Source organism: Topomyia yanbarensis, chromosome 2 (assembly GCF_030247195.1).
Source record: "Topomyia yanbarensis strain Yona2022 chromosome 2, ASM3024719v1, whole genome shotgun sequence".
Lineage (NCBI taxonomy): Eukaryota > Metazoa > Arthropoda > Insecta > Diptera > Culicidae > Topomyia > Topomyia yanbarensis.
The window spans coordinates 52,436,831-52,463,007 of NC_080671.1; the positions used below are offsets into that span (position 1 = coordinate 52,436,831).

The window sequence follows — 26,177 nt, forward strand, 5'->3', positions numbered from 1 at the left end:
TTCATAGCACGAGAAAAATTGAATGCAAGCTGTAGGGGTACCTATATTAAAATTTCAGTTAAATCTTTACTTATCTGTGGCAGTTTCCCGGACACTCGAAAAAAAAATTTGATTTTATGTGTGACTGGTGGTTAGACTGCCAAGTAGAGCAGTAAAGTTAAAAATTCAATAGAAACGGTGATAAAGATAACACTTATCAAAGATTGTTTTATTCATACCGGATTCGTGCTTGAGCTATTGAAATATCAAACGATATTCAAGATTAGTTTAACTATTGGAATTGGAAGTGGAAGGTTTTATAGTGAAAATCATCCACCTGCTGTATGCGCCATTGAAGTCGTATTAGGTATTCTAGATGAACCAATGTGTTAAGTTTTTATAAGGTGTACTTAATTTCTTTGGTATGTTTAGTTTTCTAACCTCTCATGCTAGAGACATAAAACAGGCTGTCTCAAGCTGTCTTCATATTTTCACATATTGTCGAGATCCTTAAGTACCAGTAAAAAATATAAAATATAAATTTCGATTGTTTTCTGCATTTCTTTTTAAGGATTGACTGTACTGCTTACATTGCTTGTTCACACGTCACGAAATCAGCCATATTACTGCTAACTTTGTTCACTAAAAGATATAGACTGATGTTTGAGGTGGGATTTTTTGTGACGTGTTTATCATTAACAGTAGGTACCACAGCATAGTAACTATCAGAAATTTTGAATCTTTATTCAGCTTATTTCCACTTGGTCAAGTCTCCCCATAAAATCTTGGTCAAGTCTCCCCAACATTAGTTGTTGTGTAAAATGTCGTGCAAATGTTAGTAATATCTATTCCAATGTTCCGATTTATGCAAAACCATTTCACCATTTCATAAGGAATAAGATGATAAATGAGTAATTAAAAAGTAATTATTAGTCGAGTAGATATGTCCATACAAAGTTTGATAAAAAATTACATCATTTAACACAAATTTATTAAATACGGAATATTTTCTATAAGGAAAGTATTTCTCATTCCAAACTTTCAAAATTACTTTAAAGGGTCGAAACAAGTATAAAAATATTTTTGAAAAAAATTTAGGAACCTAGTAGAACACGTCATAGCTAATAATAGAATTTTGCGCTTGGTCAATCTGTGTTTTCTCCCAAACAAAAAACATTGCATAAATAATTGGAGCCTCAAGCTTTCCAAAACACTACCCTGTTATTTTTTTTCTCTTTCATTTGTTACTTTAATCACGGTTTTACCAATATAATGATATTTATTTTTAGGATGGCAAAAAATTAAAAACGTTGTATCTCCTTTCCAAAAAAAACAGCAGAATGAGGTTAATCTGTAAAATTAATGTTCCAGAATGGCGCTTCCACAAATAGTTACCACAGTCAGAAAGTCTTACAATTTCTGAGAAATCCAGGGGTCTGCATTACCTCCACGGTTTTAGTAGCTCCGGGTCACTTATGGTTTTCTTTTCAAAAATTAAAGTATATCTTCAGATGTGTTCAAGAATGTTGGTATCAGGTATGGGAAAAATGCATTCGAAATTCATTCCACTGCAAACATCTTCTGATACATCTCACGCAAGCAATCGCTGTGTTTGTCTCACGAAGTGAACGCCAGAAAGAAAGCTTGTCGCAAAGCTTATTCGCGAAAGCAGCTGTGCGGCACTCAATTGACTCCCGTTCCTACTAAGTCTGAGAGCCTCTCATTCTCTCAATATTTTCTAAGAATGATGTTTGGATGTGAGTGAATCAGATTGGAATATTGTTGTTTTGGTTTGCGAGCCATTCGATGAGTATAAACTTGATTCAATCATCATATTCAATCATTAAATCGTTCAATCGGTTCTCTATCCTTTGTAGAGGTAATACAGTGATGACCCGTTTTTATCAGCCCCTTGGTGAATTTTAGGCTGATAAAACGGGGACAATAATAAAATCGGGACATATATTTTTCTTTCCTTTTAAGAAACCGAAGCTCTTAAAATATTCGTTTTTGGTCCCTAGATACAGCCTCATAACCTTTCCTGATTATTTATCATAAATTTCATTTAAGGAGGTCGACAGCGCAAAATAAAAAATAATGAATTTTTTTTTTGCATATTTCGGATCTCTAAGATAAGAAAAATATGCTCAAGAAAGGATTTACTCGAATTCAACTTGGTTCGTCTGCTAGAGCCCATCAAACTTCCAACTATCAATTTTCATCTGAAGCTGATAAAATCGGGTCAAGAAGCTGACAAAATCGGGTGCTGATAAAATCGGGTCTTCACTGTACATAGAAAGATTTGTGGTTAGAAGTGCAAAGGTAAAATAGCTCAAGAGGTAGGATTTTTTTTTAAGTAGAATACTTCTAACGTTTCAATATGGGGTCCCGTTTCAAAAATTTCAGTTGAGAAATTTTCCCAGGTTTGAAATGCGAATATATTCCGTTCTACTGATCGAAATCGCAATATTTTTGCACTATCTGATCGGAAATTCGTGCACGTATTTCGTATTAAATTTCGGAATTAGTGCGACTACTATAAATAAACCAAAACAAGGATTTTTAGAAAATCCTTCGAAAACAGCGAAGAAAATGCGCAATTTGCAAGCATATCTCACGCAGAGCCGTCAAAAAGGAGCATGTAAGCGTTTCATTACATACGGGAATGTTATATATACAGGTCACGCGAGCTTGTTTTGTATAAGTGGGTGCTCGCTTACCACACGAGCAACATGCTCGTCCGGACGGTACCAATGAGCGGAATCATTTTTGCGTTCCCGTACCAAGCGTCATCGCTAGGTTCTTCGTGATAAAATCCAGGGAATCACCAAATCCGCCATTCGGCGTCTGGCTTGTCGTGGTGGTGTAAAATGCATCTCCGATTTAATCTACGAATGCTGATGGTGTGTAGGAAAATGTCATCCGAGATGCCGTGACCTACACTTAACACGCCAAGCGCAAAACCGCAATGAATGTCGTCTATACTCTGAAGCGGCAGGGACGCACTTTGTATGGATTTGGATTTTGAAAAGGTAGAACTCACTTGTATCATTATAAAAAAGGCCCTTTCCAGGGCCACCAAAATCATTTCAAAGAATAAGTTTGCATTTTCTGTTTCATGGACTGTTTCTCCCTGGAGAGCAATTTGGGTTAAACCCTAAATTATGATTTATTTCTGTACGCAAATTGCAAATATGGTCAGAAACAAACTGGAGTAAAGTGGAAAACATTTTTACTAGGCGCATTCAAAAAAGGTTTCAATTCTCAAACATTTTACCAAGGTGCCGTATTACATTACTCTCTTTACCCTTGTTCGATAATCTTCGTATTGGAAACACAATTTCAAAAATATGTGGTCGTCCTGAAAAGGACGGTATTTACAAGAGCATTTCTTTGGTAAGTCTCAGCGTTCGATTTATGCTTTCTTTTCGGTCTTCTTGGGAAGCAGTACGGCTTGGATATTTGGCAACACACCGCCCTGAGCAATTGTCACTCCGAAGAGCAGTTTGTACGAATCACCAGCTGCTGAAGACGTCTTTTTGTTGTCACGGGCAGCATTTCCTTCCAATTTCAACACTTTAGCAGCAAGGTATTCCATTACAGCTACTAAGTAAACGGCACTCCGACGCGTTCAACACAATTTGCTTGTGTATCGACCAACGAAGGGGAGGAGCTACGAAGAACACATATTGAGAACAGCACAAAAAAGGACGAGCTTACATTGTGCTGTAGTCAGGTATAAAAAACTCAGCATGCTGTTGTTCACGATCAGTTCGTTTGCACCATCGTAACTGAAACTGTACGTCGGTCGAAATGTCTTCGAAAGCCAGTGGAAAGGCCGGTAACAAATCTGGCCGCAGATCATTGTGAAAGGAGGCAAGAAGAAGCGGAAGCTACGCCGTAAGAAAAATTGTTCCATCTACATCTACAAGGTGCTGAAAGAGGTCCATCCAGACACCAGAGTCTCGTCGAAGGCCATGAGCATCATAAACCTCCCGCGAAATTCAAGCCGCCGTCCGTTTGCTGCTGACAGAAGAGTTGGCCAAGCCATCTCAGATGGCACTAAAGCTGTTACCAAATACACTAGCTCCAAGTAAATTCTGAACACTGCCCAAACAAAAGGCCCTTTTCAGGGCCATCAATTTATCGACAAAGAATCGAATTGAAGTTTTGTTATTACAAGCATCAGAAAAAGGCTTGCCAAGAGCGTTGGATAGTAAGTGAGCCCCTTGTGAACAATATCGTCGGCATGTCGTAGAATGGCACGAAATAAAAAGTTATTATTTGTGTGATTTGTTGACAATAACATTCAATAAATGCTCTTTTTAAGATTACCATATGGATAAATATGTTCGAATATTTTAGATTTTGATGTACGTGTATCGATATTTCGGTATTTCCATTAGAAATAATGAAATAACTGCTTTTAATACAACCTATCAGAAGATAGTCAAAATTGTAGCATTTGTAAAACCAGTGTATTCTACTTCACTCCGGTTATGTCTCTGACATTACCCACCCATCTTTTATTTTTACATCGCAAGCTTATCGTTTAACGGCTCTAGCTAGACCTTCAATAGCGAAATAAAGTTAGTCTCAACCCTCAAAAAGGCAAGCTAACATTGTGACTTCATGAAGCATCGCTCCTAAGACCCAATCAAATCAAAAGCCTCTTTTTTTGTCATTTTACCAGTGAGAGAATCGACAGCCCGAAAACGCTCGAATATTTGTATTTCAAATCACAAGTTGATTAAAACTAGAGAACTATAACTAGCCGGGCCTCTGAGACCTCTTGCCTCTTTGAGGGTTAAGCGTGAGCTCTAGTGTAATGAATTGTGTTTACTTTAATTAGTGCAGAAATAAATTATTTCATAACATTCTGGTACATCAGTGCATTGTTTATGTATCAAAAGAAATGCCTCTTCAAATCAATTAATTTTTTTCGGACAATTTACACCACTAAAATCAACAGTTTAGACGTTAATATTCTAAATGAAGGCAACTGGACAATTTAGCCGCTCTATCTTTCAGTGCCCCAGTAACTGTAACTGGGGTCGAATCCTGGCCAAAACTATTTATTGCGGCTATTGGTGTTATTATGCCTTAATATGAACTAAAAATAGAAAATAACTAGTTTTTGGGAGAATTTGGCATCTATCTACCTACCAGTGCAGAGGTCATTTTTCTAGATCCTTCCGAATACTAGTATTTTCGAGGTGATCTTTGTGAATACATTTGTTTTTCCCGATGCATGAACAGTTGCTCAGTGGAAAAGGGAGAAGAAAAGGGATACCTGTACACATATTCATAGATATACATTTTGCCAAACATAGTATTTGGCCCTCCAGCATTTTGGCGTACCCCAAATTAGTGGAAATATCAATATTTTCAAATCGCTTTGAATTTGTGGATCGGAAAAGATCGGAAGAGATTGAATGTTTTTCGGATAGCCGGAATCTTGTTTTGTAATGTTGTTTCAGCAACTTTGCCAGATCTTGCCGTATAATGTAACTTTTTTATCATTCAAATTTGGAATAAAAAGTTTAAAAAGGGTGTTTCTAAAGCTGGTCCAATTCACAGAAGCACTAAAATTTATGGTTATTTTTAAGCTGAGATTACACAAATAGTTGTGTTCAATTACGTTTATTATAATATTGTCTTATTTAATACAGTCATCATCATTAGAAAACGATTTTGCTGGATATATAATAAAAATGATTAAAAACCCCTTAAAATATCACCATTTTGCATCCATGCAAAAAATCTTTAGCAATTTTTGGCAAACTCTTTATTTTGCCACAATATGCAGTATGCTTTTAGGTATCTAAAAAAATATAAGTAAATAAAAAATCAAAAAAATTTTTTTTGGTTATTGGCCAAGAATTTGTTCTAGTTACTCCTCTGTGCGGTGCTAGTGGGTTACGAATTAGTGGAGTAGTTTTTTATGAGCATGTAGTTTTTCTGTAGTGTAGTTGTATAGTCATAGTATCCTAAAAAATTCTCTCCATATTCCAAGACCTCTCAAGCAACTTTATTGAAATCACTAGCCTCCTAAATAATAAAGAACCTGATGTAAAGCATAGTTTTAACATGTGTAGAATTTTTGCATGTTTGTTTTTGCGGCACCTGGTGTGACGATTCCGGTCTAATACTACTACCAACTACAATAGAAGCCCCATTTACTGATATTCGCATTTACAACGAACGTCTTCCTCTTGATAGATTAACGGTATAATTCTCATAGAATTGGACATCATTACAAGTTTTCCACAGAAAGTATTGCGCTATATGTTGACATGGACGAAGCAATCAGTCACAGCCTCAATTAGTCGAAATCCAATAAGCTAAGAGATTCCTTACGAACAAACTTCTTTTTCACGTCCCCAGTTTATCGTGCAGTAGAAAACCTGACTGTAATAGAGATTAGAAGTTTAAAATCTTTCATTTGGGCTACTTACACATACATTTTGAATCCTACATTGCGAACATCATTCAAGTTATTGTTTAACACTCCGAAAGTCGCGCTTATGGCCTACTGGACGAGCAGCAGCTGGTGCCCTAAGACGATTTCACTAGATTTTCAGAGCAGCGCGCACTCAGTGCACTAGCGCGACTGCCGGAATGTTAAGGCAGCACAAGTCTACATTTTACGGACTATTTCAAAAGAAAACCAAATGCAACATCAATTTCTTAATAAATAATGGCTTTTATTATCGTTTCGATATTACATAATATCGTCATACTTTAAAATATCTACATTGAACAATAAGTGTGGTATTCTAGTGATTGGCGAAAACAGCTGCAATTGTGGCAAAAGGGCAGATCGAGAGCTAGTAATGGAAGCAAGAAGAGTAATGGGTAAATAACACTTTCATATTGGTGGCTGTTCAGAAAATATTTCCACGAAAAATAAGCGCTCAAATGATACGGCGGAAGCTAAAAATAGAACCGAGGAAACAATTCAAATCAAATTCAATTGCTGATCGATTTGGACCTTGATTACTTGTACGGTGAACTAAATTGTTGACTGGAATATAAAAGAGAGAGAGAGAAGGAAATGTCTCGTATTTGCATCGTTGCTGTTTGTTTCGGAGGGGAAGGTACGAGGAAAGGTCGTGACGAATTCCGCAAACTGATTGTGTTAGAGAGTAGAAAAGTGGTACGTGATTGACTAGCGAGGTGAAATTTCATTTACTCTTGAAACTTGAAACGTGCCGTCTAGCTGCTTCGTATCGAACCTACATGCTGCCTCAGCCCTTCTTTCCCTAGCATGATTTTTTCCCTGTACTTTTGTGGGTGGTGACTGGGAGGTGGTGATTCAATCATAAAGAAAAATACTGATCCTTGGATAGGCGCTTGATGGTCGACCGGAACAGATTAAACCCACGCTGATGTACTTGCAAGTGCCGGTGGATGTAAGAAGACACGTGTTCAGTGTCAGCAGCAGCAAATTGAAAAAGGAAAGCGGCAAAGCGGAGTAAAACCAGAAGGACCTTCACGAAAACAAAAACACAGGAACTCGCTACGATCTCTACACTGTCGTTGTTTGTGTGCTGTTGGTGGCTCAGTTCGAACATACCGCCTCCCTTTACAGTCCGATTACTCCCCGGTCATCATTTCCATGAACTCTGCAAGTATAATTGGAATTAAAGTCAGCTTGCTCATTGATATATGCGTACGGATGTTGCATACCATCAAAATCAACAGTTCCGGATCCGTCGGCATCGATTTCGTTGATCATGCCATCCAGGTCTTCGTTCGATAGTTTATCATCCAGAGCAGCCAAAATTTCCTTCAGTGTGCTGTGGGGAAAGAGAAACAAACAAGAAAAACAGTTAGAAATGTTTACCGCGCCAGAACGGAGCACATGAAGATTATTGAATCCGCTAGATATACGTTTTGAGGATAGTGGGGCAAGCTGCTATGTATTGAAATAATGAAATCCGATGTGAAGAAGAGTATAATACAAAAAATCAGCCGACAACGAAAGAGAAAACTTTTCTATTTTATTTAATATTAACAAATAGTGATAAGCAAGTAACGGTTTGTCCAACATTTCCCCTCAACGTGATTATTGACAGTTAATTTATGCGTCCTAATCGTAAATTTATCGAGAACTGATCTCAAGAAAACGATGAGTGATGCTGTAATCTCGGCAGTGCTATGGATATTAGAACAAAAATAAGAAGGGGATCCGTTAGCTTTGAATATATAACTTTAAAAATCCTAAATTGACCCATTCGATTTAGAATTCGCAATATTCAATTACTATTTATGAATAATACATAATTTCAATTGAAACGCTACCCTAATTTGAATCGCAAAAAATCTTCGATATATTTTCTCTTTCAACTCACTTGCCCCTTTGCTCTCAGTTTACTTTAGCTGCTAATGATGATGAATACAAATCAATTTGGGAAGGAAGAAGTATGAATAAATCATCCGTCCATTCAATAGAAGAAGAGCGGTGACGAGGGATGAAACAGATGTCTTTTTGGGTAGTTAATCAACAAGCTTTCATCTTCTCTGAATCCAGTCTTCGTGTGATCAATTGTCCCCACCGCAATCCTTTGGATTTGTGATTCCATTAGTATTGTTAGTGCTAACAGGATTGACATCACAAGAAGAGTTTTCACGATTGTGACCAAATCGAAATGAATCGAAATTTTTTGATACATTGCGACTTAAAAGCATGGCACAAATGATTGAATCGTAAACAATTTTTCCTTTCAGCACCTTCATTTGATGATGGGTGGTAGCGATGAATGATTGTTTTTGTTTATATTCCCAGTTACCGTAAAACGGGGTATCTTTGATCACCGGGGTAAGTTTGATCAAATGAGACTTTTTTATGTAACGATGATTCCGTCTAATAAAATCATCGAAACATAATACAAACCATATTCTACACATGTTCAGCATCTACCGGCAACGATTATTTCGTCATTTAATGTATTTTTTGTGAACACAAATTCAAATTGAAAATGATTCAACTTTCATGCATCGTTTCAATCTGTTCCTTGTATATTAAGGAAATCAATCAACTTCAACTGAACTGATCACTTTTTCAGAAACCGTAAATATTTTTGTCAAATAATTTATTAAAAAAATGCAAGATTTTTATTGCCAAATATTTAATTTCGACTATTTTCCTGACAAAATTTAATAAAAGTCGACCGTATTCAGACAAGTTGGTTTTCTTACGAGACGACATAATATCGGGCCATAAAATCGCCTACAGTTATGCAATTTACACAAAATTTGGAGCGTTAGTTTCTATTTTGCTGATCAAATTTACCCCGAAAATTGTATTTTATTTTTCTAGTAAAACGAAATAAATTACTAAACAATTTGTACGTTTCCAATCTATGGGTACCAGTACTTGTTTTAAAAAATCAAGCAGTTACGTCTACCTGTTTTGAAGAAAGTTATTTGAAAAACTGTGGAAAAATTGATCAACGTTCCCCCGTTTTACGGTACATTTTTGCCATACAACATTACAAATGGCACTGGTTCCGACTGAAAACCCCAAGGTACCTATTTGACATTGAAAATGTCCTACTGCACTATCTGGGACAGGGTGTCATTCTAAAATCTAAAATCAAACGATGCCACGTTTTGGCGTCATTATTTTGAACGCTAATAACTTTGTTATTTATGAACGGATTTCCGTCTGGTTATCACTAAACAATTCGGAATTAACTGAAATTATGTCTCACTGCTATAGTGTTTTTGTATTTCAATAGCACACTATTGAAAAACAAGCAAAAACGAATAGATCTCGGAAAACGTGAAAACACATCAGTCAATCTATCCCCGGAAGAGCCGTCAATAGGGAGCACCTTAGTGACTCAAACGAACCCGAAAAGTTATAAATAAATGTGCCGCGTGCCTGTTTGAATCAGTTGTAGCTCTTTTGCCAGACAAGTAACATCGTGCCTATAGCGTCTCGTACGACAGATTTGAGCACCCAGCACACAACGCTTCTATAAATGACCTCATTCTCGACTATTTAAAGAATATCATTCCTCGAGCGAGTTCATTCCCCCGTCGAACGTCGAGCCGTAAAGAACAGCAGTAGCAATCAGGCATATTGACATTTCACTGCGATTCATTGGTCTAGGCATCCAGCGGCCAAGCGCTTGCGATGTCTCCTTTCCATGGCTCTGATTGGCTGTATTGATTTTGCCGATGACGTCATCCTCGGGTATATAACTTGCAGCATTGCTCGGGCGAGCTCATTCTCTGGTCGAACGTTGGAGCGAAGACGATAGCAGTCAGGGATGCGAACGGTACCGGTAAACTACATTTTTTCCGGTATATTTAAATTTGCACAAGCCGTACAGCCCGCTACAGCGACGCATCACTACCCGATCAGAATGAAATAACAAGATTATAACAGAACACAATTTTTGTAACATATTGAGTTATAAATTAGGTCTCGTTAGTAGTTAAAATAACAGAAATTCATAACAAGTAGGGTAAGATGGGGCAAATCCGACCGTTGGGTAAACCAGACCCCCCTCTGTTACCGAAAATCAGAAGTACTACGCGAACTAATATCAATGGTGTCGTGTAGAGCATCGAAAATAATCATAATGGTGGCATGACAGCATTTTATTAAACTACATTGAGATGCTCAAATGACAAAAAGCGTGTTTTTACAACTTTTGATTTGACTTTTGTGCTTTATTGCCTACAGGATATTTCTGATTGTTAAAGTGATTGCATAAAAAATGTAAGTGGATTTAAATTCTTTGATTAAAATCCTACAAAGTGCATAGATGAATTTGGTTCAACCTATTTCATAACTTTTTTTAATTGCATCGTAATGAAAAATGACGCGGTGGGGCAAATCCGACCTCTAAATAGTGGGGTAAATCCGACCGCTTTTTTGCTAAGAAAATGTTTATTTATCATATTGAAATATATTTTTGTCGTTATTTTATATTATTTTTATGAAAAATGGTTCATAATTACAAACGAAAGACACAAAAACGTGATGATTATAGTATTCGTCAAGCAATTGCTCTGATGCAAATGGGAATATCATTACGTGCTACTGCTCGTGATTTTAGCATTCCAAGATTGACATTGAACTCCATTTTCTTCATGTTTCAATTCAATAACACAACATTCATTGATTTATCATTGAAACCCATAAAATTTGGGTAATATCTGCACTAAATCAACCAAAAACATAAGGGGGTCGGGTTTACCCCACCATTTTTGAAAACAGCAAAAATGAACATATTCGTAAAACGCTTGTATCTCAAAATATTCCCAAGATCAGAATGAAATGCTTTATATAGAAAGTTGCCCAGAAGTCTAACCTTTAATTTGGTATATAAAACGACTTGATCCGATGTAAAATGAGCATTTTACAGCCAAAACCATTTACTAGGTCGGATTTACCCCACCTTACCCTAACAATGCGAGATATAGTGTTGAAATATTTTTGTTATGTGTTTCTGATCGGGTACTGCTCTTGCCAGAACGGTAGCCAAACCGAGTACATTTTTCCGTACAGCAGTAAAATACATTTTTGTTTTGCTGCTGTACTCCGACTGCTCGGTGAGAGTGTGGCGTAATAAAGTTTGCCCTCTCGCTATGTGCACTTTTTTCTGCATAGTCAAAGGGAGAGGCCCTCACACGAAAGCGTTGATGCCGGTCGTTACGTAAATGAACCGCATTCATTGTCGTCGTTTGTGATTAAAAATATTAGATAGATTGAAAATATGAAAAAATGTAAAATAAGGACTGTCAAGTTTCCTTGTAAACGGACTACAGGTCATTAATATGCTATGTACATACGAACGGCTTGATCTTTTCCTTTTCAATTTCCACGTAAGAGAAGAAAGTTGTGAAATTAAAAAAGACTGCGATCTGAACCTGAGGAAATAAAGCGAAGACTCAATAAAGAAAAATATTTTAGGCTTACAGGGCAAAAACCAGGACAAATCAAGCGTTTTCCTCGACTTCCCAGGACACCAGGACAGTCATTGAAAAACCAGGACATGTCTTGGAAAACCAGGACGTATGGTCACTAGAGTGACAGAAAAAAATGACCCCCATCGGCCCACCCCTGAGTCGATTCCTAGTCCCACCAGGAGTGTCTACTCCAAATTTGAGCCAAATCGAACAAGTCTAGCTACCGGACCAACGTGCTTGAAGTTTGTATGGGATTTTTCGACAATTTACATGGAGAAAACCCTCTTGCTCATATTTTCGCCGCTAGGTGGCACTGTATACATCAGATTATTACCAAAAGTGAAACTTAAGAAGATAATTTTATTATCTACAACTTTGTTGAAGACTAAAAAGCGATCCGACTTCAATAGGAAAAGTTATTAAACTTTTAACGAAGTGATGTCTGAGTCAGTTTTGCATGGGGCCTAGCAGTGCATGGTAGTGTATCGGTACTAGGTTCTAACAAACTAAACATTTTTATGGAATAATGGTTAGATCTAGCTGAATAGTATGTTCGGAAGAATTGTAGTACATAATACAAGTTATGTTTTGGTTAGAAAATTGTAGTTCCACATCTGACCGCATAGATGGCGCCAACACTAACTTTTCAACGAAGACAGATAGAAATTAGGTGTCTTCTACAAAGTTGTAGAACAAGAATATTGCAGTAATTCCTCCAAACATTTCGATATTCTATCTCTCTCCGTTGAAAAGTTAGTGATGGCGCCATCTATGCGGTCACATATTGCACTAAAATTTTCTAACCAAAACATAGCTCGTATTATGTACTGCAATTCTTCCGAACATACTATTTAGCTAAATCTAACCATTAATCCACAAAAATGTTTAGTTTGTTAGAACCTAGTACTGATACACTACCATGCACTGCTAGGCCCCATGCAAAACTGACTCAGACATCACTTCGTTAAAAATTTAATAACTTTTCTTATTGGAGTCAGATCGCTTTGCAGTCTTCAACAAAGTTGTAGATAATAAAATTATCTTCTTAAGTTTCACTTTTGGTGATAATCTGATGTATACAGTGCCACCTAGCGGTGAAAATGTGAGCAAGAGGGTTTTCTCCATGTAAATTGTCGAAAAATCCCATACAAACTTCAAGCACGTTGGTCCGGTAGCAAGACTTGTTCGATTTGCTTCAAATTTGGAGCAAGTACTCCTGGTGGGACTAGGAATCGACTCAGGGGTGGGCCGATTGTGTTTTCGAAAATTCATTATTTTTCTGGGCAGTCTAATGGTCACCCTAAGATAGTGCAGTAAGACATTTTCAATGTGCTTTGTTTCATAACTAGAATAACCAGTTCGAATATGTTTAAGCAAGCTATTACGATACAATTACACACATCATGTCTGGTGGTGATATCTGGCATCATACAGGGGGATGGGTTGGTTGAGGACCAAAGTTACAGCAATTCAATTGAACGTGACAATTTTTGATGTAACTAGAAAAGGTGTTCTGAATAACATGTTTACAAAGTGTAGAATACACCACGTCGGAATGAACAGAAAAATATCTTAGCAAAAATCCTTTCCCTCAGCTCAAACTTCCTTGTTCAGATTGGTTTCAGAGTAAATAATGTCAAAAACAAACCCAATTTTTTTATGTGGAAGGCAATTTGTGGATGTGATGAAACAGTTAAACTCTGTTTTGACTTGATTTGGCATCCTGTTACTATTATCACTACTTTGACATCACGCGAATTTGACGCTAATCAATTTCATGATACTTTAGATTTAAAAATAAAACTAGACTAATTTGTTCTTTCTGTCCGGCTTATGTATTTAGTGGACCCACTGTGCCCCGGTAAAGGGTGTCCCACATCAAAGTGCATGTACGAAAACCCATTTTTTCTTCATGTCTTCCTCAGATTTGACCTCCTTGGGAGGCTTCCGTAATGCCTACGTCATAATTGCCCAGCGTTTTTGATGGGCCTTTGTTTCGTTGCGTTGGAGAGGGGGGAGGAGATTCATGGCCTTGGGTGCGAAAGTGTCCCCGTTTGCTTCGCATAGTGGCACGAAGCTAGAAGGTCAGAAGATCGTAAGAAGCTCGTGTTGCTTCAACTGAGAAAACGCTTCTGCGCTTTTGTAGACACTCCTTGAGGTGAATCTCCCCGTTTACAATCCGTCACGAACGGCGCACTCCGTTTACCACATGAGCAGATCGCTTGCCTAATCATGTATTTATTGGCAAACTTTGAAATTTCTGCTTTCTTACTTCCGCCAGAACATCAAAGTTGTGCTGGGCGAAGAATAGTAATCCAGAAAACTACCGGAAGTCCGCTTTGACGTAAGTCTCATCATCCATGATGAGACAATGAAGCTTTGTCAGCATTGGGGTGTAAAGTTTCCGGGCCCATGACTTTCTCACCGTATTTTGCTGTTCGTCACCATTTGGATCCTTCTGCACTTTGTACGTATGCAGTGCCTCCCGATCCTTGGCTCTCTGAACGAAAGACTTGGACAGATTCAACTTTTTGGTCACATCCCTGACCGAAGCATTCGGATTCCGCTTAAACGCTTTCACTATACGATTGTGATCGTGATCACTGATAGAACATCCATTCTTACCACATATCTCCTTCCGTTCGACGTTCAGAGTTTCGTAGTAACGTTTAATCACACGACTTACCGTTCACTGCACAATTTCGTGTTGTTTTCCGATGTCCCGATGAGAGTTGAGGATTTTCCAAGTGCTTGCTCAAAATCAATTCCAATTCTCGAAAAACTGATAGCGATAAAAATACAATGTAAAAAGTACGCTCTAAACTACTACTACCCAAATTTTCAAGAGAAAATACCCAAATTGCAGCGTTTAACCGTGATGCAATTTGGTGTGGGGCATTTACTACACTAGATTGGAACGGGAAGCCTGAAATTACGACATACGCTACAATAAATCGCTGAATTTGGCAGTGACATTTATACAAGAGAGGGTTAAATTTGTCCAATGAAAAAAGCTCTCCGGCGAAGTAGAGAAACGGACAGGTTGAAGAGTAAGGCTGATTTTCTTTCTATCGCTGTAAAATTCCACCAAACTCTAGACAAGGGCATGTGGCAATAGTATTTAAATTTTCACTATACTTCTATATCTATATCGGAGAAGATGGCAACATATCGGCGGTCCGGCTCCTTTCTATTGGCATTGGCTCAACAGACTAACGCCGGTCGGTGGTGGTGGTGACTGGTGAGTGACATGGAATTTGGCCCTCAAGTAGCACTCGGTCGTTCGTACATCATCTATTCGCTTAACGGCTCACAGTCAGGGTTCACACACCAAAAGAAAGCCCGATGCTGTCGAATATGTTATATTTTTATATTGCCCATGAGTATCCGTAAAAGTCAATGGAGAGATTTATCTATTCAAATGTCCAAATTTTTCTACCAATCAGCGTTGCTGTTTACGCGGATCTCCTGTGTTGCTTTCGGCGCGCATCTTCTATGTTGACACATAGCAGATGTTCTGTCGTTCGAAGCGCGAAAAAAGTGGGAAATAGTTATAAATATGTTACCATCGATAGAGAACTGTCTCATGGATATGTCTGTATATATGTATTGGCGGTGGCCGATTGAAATGTGTTACAGCTGTTTCCGCGATTGAGTCATCCATGGGATTGGTATATGCTTTACGGTACGGTTCCAGCATGTCTCTCTCTCAAACCACCTCGTCGACATTAAGGTGATAAACAAGGAATTTAAGTGCATAAGCAAGAGTGGAATCGAATCTTTAAAATGTGATCATCGGATAGATGACTCTTATAACTAATTTTGAATTTTAGTTATCTCTAGTCATTTTATAGCACTATGCTATATTTCTCTTTAGTGGAGAACAGATTTGGGTGTAAACATTTTTTTCTCTATTAAGGAGAACATTGTTTACAACCATTTTTGCGCGCGAAGGGTACAAAATCTAAAACTAAATTAGTTATGGAGTTTGCGTTTCGACTTCGTCTCATTAGACACTAACTTAGTGACAGAACTAAGCTAGCGCCGGTTTGACGCTAGCTCTAAAAAAAGGAAAACACTATTTGGGTTTCTGAGCAATACCTCTAGTTGTGCGTGATTTTCCGCAAGAAAAAGAGTTCGGATTAAGCTGATGAGAATTAATGAAATCGAAATTTGGTTTGGTTTATTATATTTGAGTATTAGATATTTATTTTTATTCCCAAAATAAAAAAAATGTACCAGAGCATTCAAAACTTGTCTCATTTAAAAGAGGAGCAAGCTTCCATTTGGCGAATGTTTCAGTGATATTGATTTCTCGAGTACTTTTTCATATGGACGTAAGTAACATTGAGAGCCTCTCTTTGTTTACTTTCTCTTTCGTTTATTACGACGTCATTACAACACTTTGTACTAATTTTCCAGTACATATCGAAAGCCGACGGTTTTTACTACAATATTATGCAAAGAGTAGAGTAGTAAATGTTGAAATGGCCGAGTAATGAACAGAAGAGAAAGACCTCAAAGAGAATCTCTCATTGTTACTTACGTCCTATTGAAAATTTTCTCTAGAATTCATCCACCTTAATGTGCGATATATGTTTATAACTGTTCATTGGAAAACTTTCTTACATATTGATCAGCTAAATGTCAAAAAAATCCATGTTCCCCCGATAGAACATTTCAAAACTATACCCAGTTATAAAGGGAACATCTAAGCTTTCGATTAATGAGTACTCCAGCGATACTACTTTTTTGTGTTCTACCAGAGATAAATGCGTTTCGGCGAAGTAAACCACTCACCTAGTTGTGATATAACCATTTCCCTCTCGATCGTACAATCTGAAGGCTTCTTTCAGTTCTTTCTCCATCGCTTCGGCGTCCTCATCCTCCACCAGAAAGTTCGAGGCAATGTTTGCGAATCCATTGAAGTTCACCTTTCCCGTTTCTTCGGGGTCCTCCTGTTCGATCAGGTCCTGCAGTTCACCTTCGTCAAATTTTTGGCCCAGCGTGTCGAAGATGGTAGAAATTTTCGAGGTGTCGATGAAACCCGATTTGGTTGTGTCAAACATTTGGAATGCTTTGCGCATAATGAGTAGCCTTTGCTCTTCATCCTCCTACAAAGACAACACGGATAATCAATTAGTTTTAAATATTTTGAAGCTGGAAACTATTGAAATTAAAAATACGGTTGTATTTATGTACCAGATTTGCATGTAACACCTTTTGTATCAACAAGAAACAAATGTTGATGCTTCTATTTTTTTGCCATTCTAATTCCTTTGGAACCTGCTGTTGTTTTTATCAAAATTCGGTAGCATGGATGGTAGTTAGGGTATGTATTAAAATTACATTCGTTCCATCGTTGGAGGCAGCACGTTTCTATTAAGAGAAAACTCGTCAATGAGCTTCTCAGATAAATATACATAGTAGGGAAATATTTGTATGGATGCAATATAAACTGATGTTTACGTTCAATGCGGAAAAAATAAGCCAGTTTGTTCATATGTTTATAACAATACATTGCTGATATTGGATACCCTGCTGATTAAAGATGCTGTCCGATATTTCATATCTTATAAAATCTCAGTTGGATCAGGAAAATTGTTTACCATATCAGATAGTTCATTAAATCGACGGGATAACCTTGCATTCATTGAATTGTTGGCATTTTATCTTTCGGTAAACAAAATACTACATTTGAAAGAAATGACGTGAACTTGCATATAGCAATAATAATTTTAAAAAATCGGCCGATGATCATTCCACGAAATAAACTGCCCGTTTTGAATTACCATTCATTTGCCAACAATTAATGCCTATATTCTGAATCACTCAACCGAAGATCCTTGGTGACATTTCATCTTACCGCAACAGATGTAGAACATTTATCAATCCATCCTGCAAAAATGAAGGAAAAATCCCACATAAAGCGGATCAATTAATTTGATGCCATTGCTGTTTCCAAGCGCGGCCCTCCGTTAGTTGAATCAATCGCTAATAATTATATCACCGTCACTTGGCTCGCACTCAATAATTCACCGAGTAAATGATATCCGTCATGAGCGGAATTACGGGTGCAGCTGGCAGCACTTCTGTCTGGGAAAATTCAGTCGCTTTCAGATCAATGACGAACGAATGTATCGTGGTAGGTACGCGTAGCTAACTAAAATATTTCTTTTGCACAAATTATAGCCGATTTGAATGGCGGAAACCAGGGGAAAACTGCTACAGAATTAAATGAGCCGAAAATGATAAATGTTGCCGATTGACAGCGAATGGTTGAACGTATTAATGATTTATAAAATACAGTTCTAGTGGTCTGAGCCCGTTGTTGTGAGTGGACTTCAAGAAATTAGAAAATCGTGCAATTTATGTTACCATTGGTTCGCACCAGGGCACATGAGCTCCACATATATTATTTATTAGTGGGAAGGATGAAGCGAATTAGAATTAGCAAATCATACCGGCTTGAACCTTCGTTCGAACCGGTCACAAATCTTGATAGCTCCTGGTTTACCTAAAGTTTTTCAACAGCAACAGTCTTTCTTAAGACTACCTATAGTTTTTCGACAATTAGTCTTTCTCAAGACTACCTACTTTTTCTACTCAATCAGTCTTTTTCAAGACTAAAACATTTTTCAAGAACAATTCAGCCTATAGAAATATTTAATTCTTCTAACATGCCTGGGTCCTCCCAGAAAGGCCGTGTGCCAAAAATTAAAGCCAAACGGAAAAGGGTATCTTCTCCACCCGAAAATTCAATTGACTGCAACAACTCATTCGATGTTTTATCCGAATGTGAAACTGATGAAATTTCTAAATTTCTTCGCATTGCGCATAATGCCAATGAGAAAAAACGCAATCGCCTCCGTCTATAACAGTGATGATCTCTGACTTCAAAGCCTTTCGAACTGAGCTTTCGACGTTCCTTCCGGACGTGAGAGTCTCTTTTCAGATTGGCCGAGGAGGAGAATGTCGAGTTATAGCGGAAGAATTGATTGGCCACAAACGACTACTCCAGTATCTTACGGAGAAGTTATATAAATTTTATTCATATGAATTCAAGACAGCTAGACCATTCAAGGCTGTCTTGAGAGGGCTACCACAAGGTTAAAGTTTGGATGAAATATCCAACGAATTGAAAAAATTACTTGGCTTTTCTCTTTCACAAGTTATTCTTATGAAGAGAAAGGCTAGCGGCGAGAACACGCCAGTACGCTCTGGAATTATCCAGAAGCTTTATTTAATTCATTTTAACCGTAATGAGGTTAATAAGTTGAAAGTATTTGAAAAAGCATGTTTTATGTTCCACGTGCGAGTAAAGTGGGAACATTATGGACGACATGGGAGCAGAATTCAAAGTGTGACCCAGTGTCGTAGACGCCAAGGCTTTGGACACAGCACAAAAAATGTCATTTGGATTCTAAATGTATGATCTGTGGTGATAAATCGCACACGAGAGATACAGTGAAAAAACCACAAAAAGTTTCAAATGCGCTAATTGTAGCGAAAATCATAAATCGAATTTCTGGGGTTGTCCTGTTCGAGAAAAAATTATAAACTCTCGTTCTAGATAACAAAAACAACAAATAAAAAATGTACCTACTTCTTCAGGTACACTTCAAGAAAACACGTCCAAACGTGTTAATCCGATTCAAAATAAATTAACAACTTCTCCTACCTCCTCCTACAATGGTGTGTCATCTTATGCTTCAGTGGCAGGTAATTAGGCCAAAATAACGGCTACCGTTACCACGCCTACAAACTCGTTTGCACCCAACGCTCCCTTTAGTCCAATGGATCTAGGTAGCGTAACGGAAGAAAAATTAAAATACCTGCAAAACTCTATGTTACCTATGATGATTGCTATGTTAAATTCTACCTCCATGTTTGAAGCTTTTCAAGCAGGGTGGGAATTGGCTAACAAAATTGTAATGAAATTAATGTTGTTGTTATTCATCGATTTGATCGTTGGATTCGGCGGAGGAATCGCAATAGCGGTTAATCGCAGGATCAACCATTCCGTTACGCCCTCTCTTGACACCAAGGTGATCGAGAGTTTGGGTATCGAAGTTGAAACTGATCTTGGTATCAACAAATTGCTGCATCCTATTTACCTTTTTAGTGCACTGGCGAGCAAATTAATTTCTTGAAAGGAGACTTACAAAAACTTACAAGAAATCGGTCGAAATTTTTCATAATCGGTGATTTTAACGCCAAACACCGAGCCTGGAATAATGCTCAAAGCAATTCCAACGGCAAACTACTTTTTAATGATTGCTCTGTGGGTTATTATTCAATTTTGTTCCCGAATGATCCTACGTGCTATTCGTCTGTAAGGAATCCATCAACAATTGATTTGGTTTTGACAGATCAAAGTCACCTTTGTAGCGAATTGATTACACATGCTGACTTTGATTCTAATCATCTTCCAGTAACTTTTTCACTATCTCAAGAAGTTGTTTCCAATCCCATTAGAACAGTGTTCAATTATCACAAAGCGAATTGGGAAAGGTACAAAACTTATATTGAGAATAATTTTAATTATGACCTTGATTTACAAAATAAAGCTGAAATTATGGCTCTTAACATTGAATAATACTTTATGTCTTCAGGCCCTTGCTAATTGAACGTCTTTGCAACATAGAAAGTTTGAATATACGTTAAGTTTAATTTTAAAAAAATTGGCCCCACCACATAAAACAAAATTGCTACGGCTCTGAACACAATGGATAATATATTTCACATTGCTTGCAATAAACAAGGAGAAACAGCGCCATATGTCTACTACAAACGGAGAAACTTACCCCTGCCGCCAGCTAGCCCCAGGCTCTCCTATTATAGCGAAGACCCGTTTTTATCAGCCCCCTTGATTTATGTTAGGTTGACAAAATGGGAACAATGACAAAACATATTTCGTCGCTGTTGTGCTATCTTAAGACAAACGCCATTTTGGGGTAAACTGAGTTGGATATGCCACATTACTTGTCTAAAAAATCTCTACAAAGTGGCGTTTTCAGAATTTTGACATTTTGCTTGGATATAGCGAGAGACGCTCTGAGAAATTTTTAATTTTTTACTCCAAACGATTGGTTCAAGTTATCTTGACGTGTATGCGTAAAACTACCTGAGAAACACAATGGCATAATCATTTTCAAAACAAAAATACACGAATTGTGAGAAACATGCAGTTTCAGTTTTAAACTAGAAATACAGTATATTTGGTAGCACTATAACCTGACTCCTTTTTAATTATAGAGGTTTTAACCTTAGCCTCATTCGCCTCTTCGGGTTAGAGATATCTCATTTGGAAAAATCTTTAGCCCTATGTGCGGGGTTGGGAATCGAACCCAGGTGAGCTGCGTACAATGCAATCGATTTACCAACTACGCTATGCCCGTCACCCATTCCCTGACTCATTCCCACCAACATGAATCTCACCGATTGTTTATAGACCAAATAATGCCAAAGATATGAATAAATGTTAATAATTGATGCTTTTTATCAATGGAAAATTTACCATGCACGATTATGACACGCCAAACAAATACACACCTATGATACGTGTGAGTGCGACTTTTGTTTACATTTTAGTAAAAACTCGCAACATAGTTAACCGATCTTCGTATTATTTGATTAATACAGAATAGATAGAAGAATCAGTTGTTTTCTTTGAATTTTTTTTAATCGTTTATTTGAGACGGCTCATTGCTGGTAGTTTCACAGAGCCAGAATTACATTTTTTTAAATATTTACAGAAATAAATATAAAAAAGCTATTGTGTAACAATTAGATTTTCCCGACGCAGTCTAGTGCGCGCAGAAATCTTTTTCCTTGATTTGTTTGCAGTGTCGCCCGATAATGACTGAGAATCATCATGTTTGCTTGTTTCTAGGATGTTATCTTCGTCCATACTATCGTCACTGGTAATGGTATCGGTAGCAATCTCTTTTGGCTTTTTGTCCCTTTACGAGTCACTAGCGTAAACTCGTTGTTGTTATCATTTAAGCAACATTTTGTGGTACTGGTAGTTGATTTAAAAAAAAAACTGAGGGTGTCCGTTGTTGTTGGCGTTATTCGATTTTTGTAGGTTTGTGGTGGGTATAGCTGTAGCTGGTTGTGCTGTAGTTGTAGCCATTGGTATAGTTGAAAATGATGATTCTGGTTTGCGTCCGCCAGCAAATGTTCCATTTTTCTTAGCAGCATCCGCGCAAGAAGTTTCATAGTGAGCAGTTCGTTCACAAAATTGACTCGTGGCAAGTTGACCTTCATAAGTACATAGTGTTCTTTGTGGATAAAGAGTTCGTTGACCAAGGATGATGAATGATGGAATAAGGCGGGTTAAGTGCATCTTTACCACTCTAACTCCGTTATCCATACCAGGAAATTTTTTTCTCCATGTGTCAAATTGAATCCCAAGCACTTTTCCATATTGAGACATGTTGCTCTGAATGTAGCTCAGTGAGGTACGCGGTGCTAAATCGTGTAGACGTATACTGACTTCGTTAGTGGCAATGTACACGGGAATCTTGAATTTAACACTTCCGTGCTCTAAAATGTATTTGAGGTTGTTTTCGGAAACGAAGCGTTCTGCCATATTTAACTGCTTGAATACTAATAGTACTGCATTTTTCACATGTTGTATTTGTATGCAGGATATTTCCTTTACATCGAGTTTCATTTGATGTTTCAGCAAATGGGCGCACTAAACTTCCCTTGAAGTCAATCATATCCGTGTTAACTAACAAAGGCCGGCCTTGAATATCACACATTTTGATTTACACAATACGCACTCTATGTAGAAACAAAGATTCTTTGTTGTCGACTTCGACCGATGATCGTTGGCTCCGCGCCGTGAGGTTAGACATGTGTTTCGAACGACAACTGAGAGCGAACTGATCTTTGAATTTTTAATTCCATTATTATTTTTTTAATGAAGCGAAGTTGTAAAAATATTCTTCTTTAATCATCATTTAATGTGGAAAAAGCTGAAGCTGTCAATAATCATAGTGTAGTTAGGAAGATGCGAGGATTTTTTTCCAAAACTATTTTACCGTAAACACGCTTATCTGTAATTCTTGCAATTAAAATGACATAACTTATCTGTATATTTTTGATAAATTGGAATAATACCGTATACATAAATACATGGAAACATTCCTCTTTAAACTAATGAATATATTTTTTTAGCAACAGCAAACATTTTTGTCAATAAAGCCAGAAAAGTTCGTCAGTTTTTGTTGATCGATCTCTTTAAAAAAATAGTCGAAATTAACCATCAGGTAAATTTAAACATTTTACATAAAAAATCTATAAAATGTTATTTATCCTTTCGATACATTTGTTTTTTCTTTCTGGACGTCGTAATGTTGTATTGTGAAATTGCAATGTTTCCCTTTTCGGTTCAACGATTTTATTGATCCAAGTTAACATAAGAAAGTAAATTTACAGCAAAAATGCTTCACATAAATGTTTACCCCGTTTTACAGTACAGCAAAGTTTTTCACAATGCAATTGTCTAAACGTTTAATCCCTAGTTCAAAATCTAGGAATAGTCGTGTTAAATCGATACATGCTCACTTATCTAAGTATAGTCGCGTTAAATCGATACACGCACAAGCAAAAGCGAAATATTTCGAAAAAACCGACCTGTCCCGTACCCGGAATAAATGTTTTTCGAAGCACCCGACCCGATCCGTAGCCGGTGATAACAAAACCCAAACCCGCTCGATTCCTACGGGTACGGTTGCGGGTCGGGTATAGAATAAGAATACTCGTATCCGCCCATCTCTAATTTGTGTATTGAATTGTATTTCTAGTTTTAAGTTAGCTGAAAAAATCGTATCCCTTCGTTTTTAATATTGATATAATTTGAAATTGTAATTCCCCAGCTTGAAGAAATTTAAAATGTAAAGCAAAAAATGGTACCGTCAAGCTTACGCAAACGTGCTTTATCAAATAAACAAACTGACTTTAAAAATGGATTTACAGTGTTGCAAAAATTTTGTGTTCACTCCTTATCCCAATCAAAACCATCTCTAGGTCAGAATTATAACTACGCCATAGCAACGGGTTATTAACTTGATGATTTTCAGATGTGAGATAAATTTACGATAGTTGCAAATGAATTAAAAATATTGTCATGATCGTACAAGCACACTCTGTAGTTTGTTCTAATGAAAATATAATTATACACGATGACAACAAAATAAATTGAAAAACTTTAATTCTTTTTGGGTCCATACGTATTCAATCCTTTAATATACAATTCACTAGCTCCAATTACTACAACAATAATATCAGCCGTATTACTGATTATGATATGCCGGTTTTTGTAGCATTCTGATACGGCATGCGGTTACATAAACCTTCTCTTCACTTTTGGACTGGGAGGATTCAATATTTTTAGTAGAATGTTTATGTGTAATAGAATCGTGATTCAAACATGTCAAAAAACACTTAGAAACCACCGGTACGTAGAAAGCTACATTGGATTCTGTTAATTAAGTCACAAAACACGTAACACATTTTCCATACATATCCGAAACCAATGCAGTGCATACAGAACACAAATTCGCTTCGCTCACTCCAGCATTGTGCAACGAATTTGACACCCGTCATGCTTATTTTTCGGACACGACGAAATTTGGCCTCTCATTAGCTCCAATTAATTAGTTGCATTTTGCTGACTCAATGATCTGAAACCAGGGCACTATCAAGGAAACGGAAACATTCCAATGCTCACATCGTAAACCGCGATGCTGCTGGCGCGGCGAAGCTTTGAAGAAGCCAGCGTGAATGTTTTGACCTCAGAACGTCCAGCTACCGAACAGGAAATTGGTTTCGCAGAGCCTTTGCAAACTGAGCTGACCGAGAAGCTCCCGCACGCGATTCCCGAGAACGAGCAGTGTGATCTTTCGTGATCCGACCTAGATGCTAGACTGACTGACCGATCGATCGCTGGCTAACGCCGCACTTTTCGGATTTCCCAATCACCACCACAAAGCCAGCTAATCGGGCGGAGCTCGAACTGCCGCGTCCGGGGCAGACACCTATATCAAATCAAACTGCACGCGAAACCAAATTACATGCAGGAAAAATTCTGCTTTCTTTCAACGAAATCGGGAAGTGACCAATAATAGAGGTGGGAAATTTGCGCTGAATAGGAAGGGAATGAAGTTGGCGATTCGCAAAGCACTCCTCTTAACAAGTAGCAGCGATGAGAGAATAGTGAAGAGCACGGTATTGTGGAAATGTGCAGCTTGCTAAATGTACGTGTATATTTGTAATAAAACTTCTATAGATTAATGAAATTGTGTTCAATATTGACATACGAAATTATTACAACCGTAACACAAGCTGCAAATTTCATATTTTTGATTTAGTCAATGTGAACCTATTGGAAAAATCGTAATTTGTTTGCACAAATAGCTTTAGAATATTCGTTCAAATCCCATATAACTGGTAATCACTTCTTTCATCAGAGAACGTGATAATTTTATATCTCGTAGATATAAACGAATGTGTCAAAATGTCCACGCCATTAGCAAGAAATTCGAAAGCAAAGTAGAATAGACTTAATATTTCAAAGGTTTACTTCCATTTAATTCCACTATGTTTGCACATAGTGGAATTAAATGGAAGAAAACCTTTGAAATATTACGTACATTCCACTAAGACCTCCGTTCGCGTATATATTGAGAATAGACTTGTTATTCTACATTTATTATGAGAGTCATCTAGGCAGCGAAAACAATAGGAATATCCAGATAAACTCATTAGCACATTGTTCGGCGAATTTATGAGTGGTGAAAATAACTTTTCAAACTAATGGTGTGTCCGACAATAACTTTTCATGCGAAAATGTGAAGTTTTTTATTGACGAAGTGCTAAATTGTCCGAACTCTTTCACTCATATGAGTGATAAATGCTATGCCTGACGGTAAACTTTCTGTGTTCTGTATCTAAAGGAAGCTGAAAAATAACAAAAAAAATGCAATCCCCAAAGCATGCATGTAATAAGGATTTTTACACCAATTAATGCTTGAAATGTAATAATTTTGGAATATTGGCTACAAAACACTTTGTTACAATATTAATCCTAGCCCAAAACTTCTGACCAGCACTTTCCCAAGCCAATAATTATTTATTTGCCATGCTAGATCGGCACGGAGTGAGTAGAGCTGCCGATCGGAGCGTGAAATTGAGAGTCGAAAATTATTGGCCGACTGACAGATTGCGCCACTGTGGCTGAGATCACACTACGT

The 26,177-nt window shown here is 37.5% G+C and overlaps 1 protein-coding gene across 2 annotated transcripts in view; it reads right to left on the reverse strand.

Moving 5' to 3' along the window:
* Positions 1-6,665: 6,665 nt before the first annotated feature.
* Positions 6,666-26,177, reverse strand: part of LOC131684956 (troponin C) — a 38,351-nt gene continuing 18,839 nt past the window's right edge. Inside the window, exons 1-4 of one of the 2 annotated variants that reach the window (XM_058968251.1) lie at positions 24,656-24,950; positions 16,711-17,024; positions 7,672-7,781; positions 6,666-7,607 (exon numbers count right to left, since the gene is read on the reverse strand). In XM_058968251.1, coding sequence (XP_058824234.1) covers positions 7,579-7,607; positions 7,672-7,781; positions 16,711-16,997 — 426 coding nt within the window. In that variant the 5' untranslated portion in view covers positions 16,998-17,024; positions 24,656-24,950 and the 3' untranslated portion in view covers positions 6,666-7,578. Of the gene's footprint in view, positions 7,608-7,671; positions 7,782-16,710; positions 17,025-24,655; positions 24,951-26,177 lie in introns of those variants that run through there. The other variant, XM_058968250.1, reaches the window with a different exon arrangement.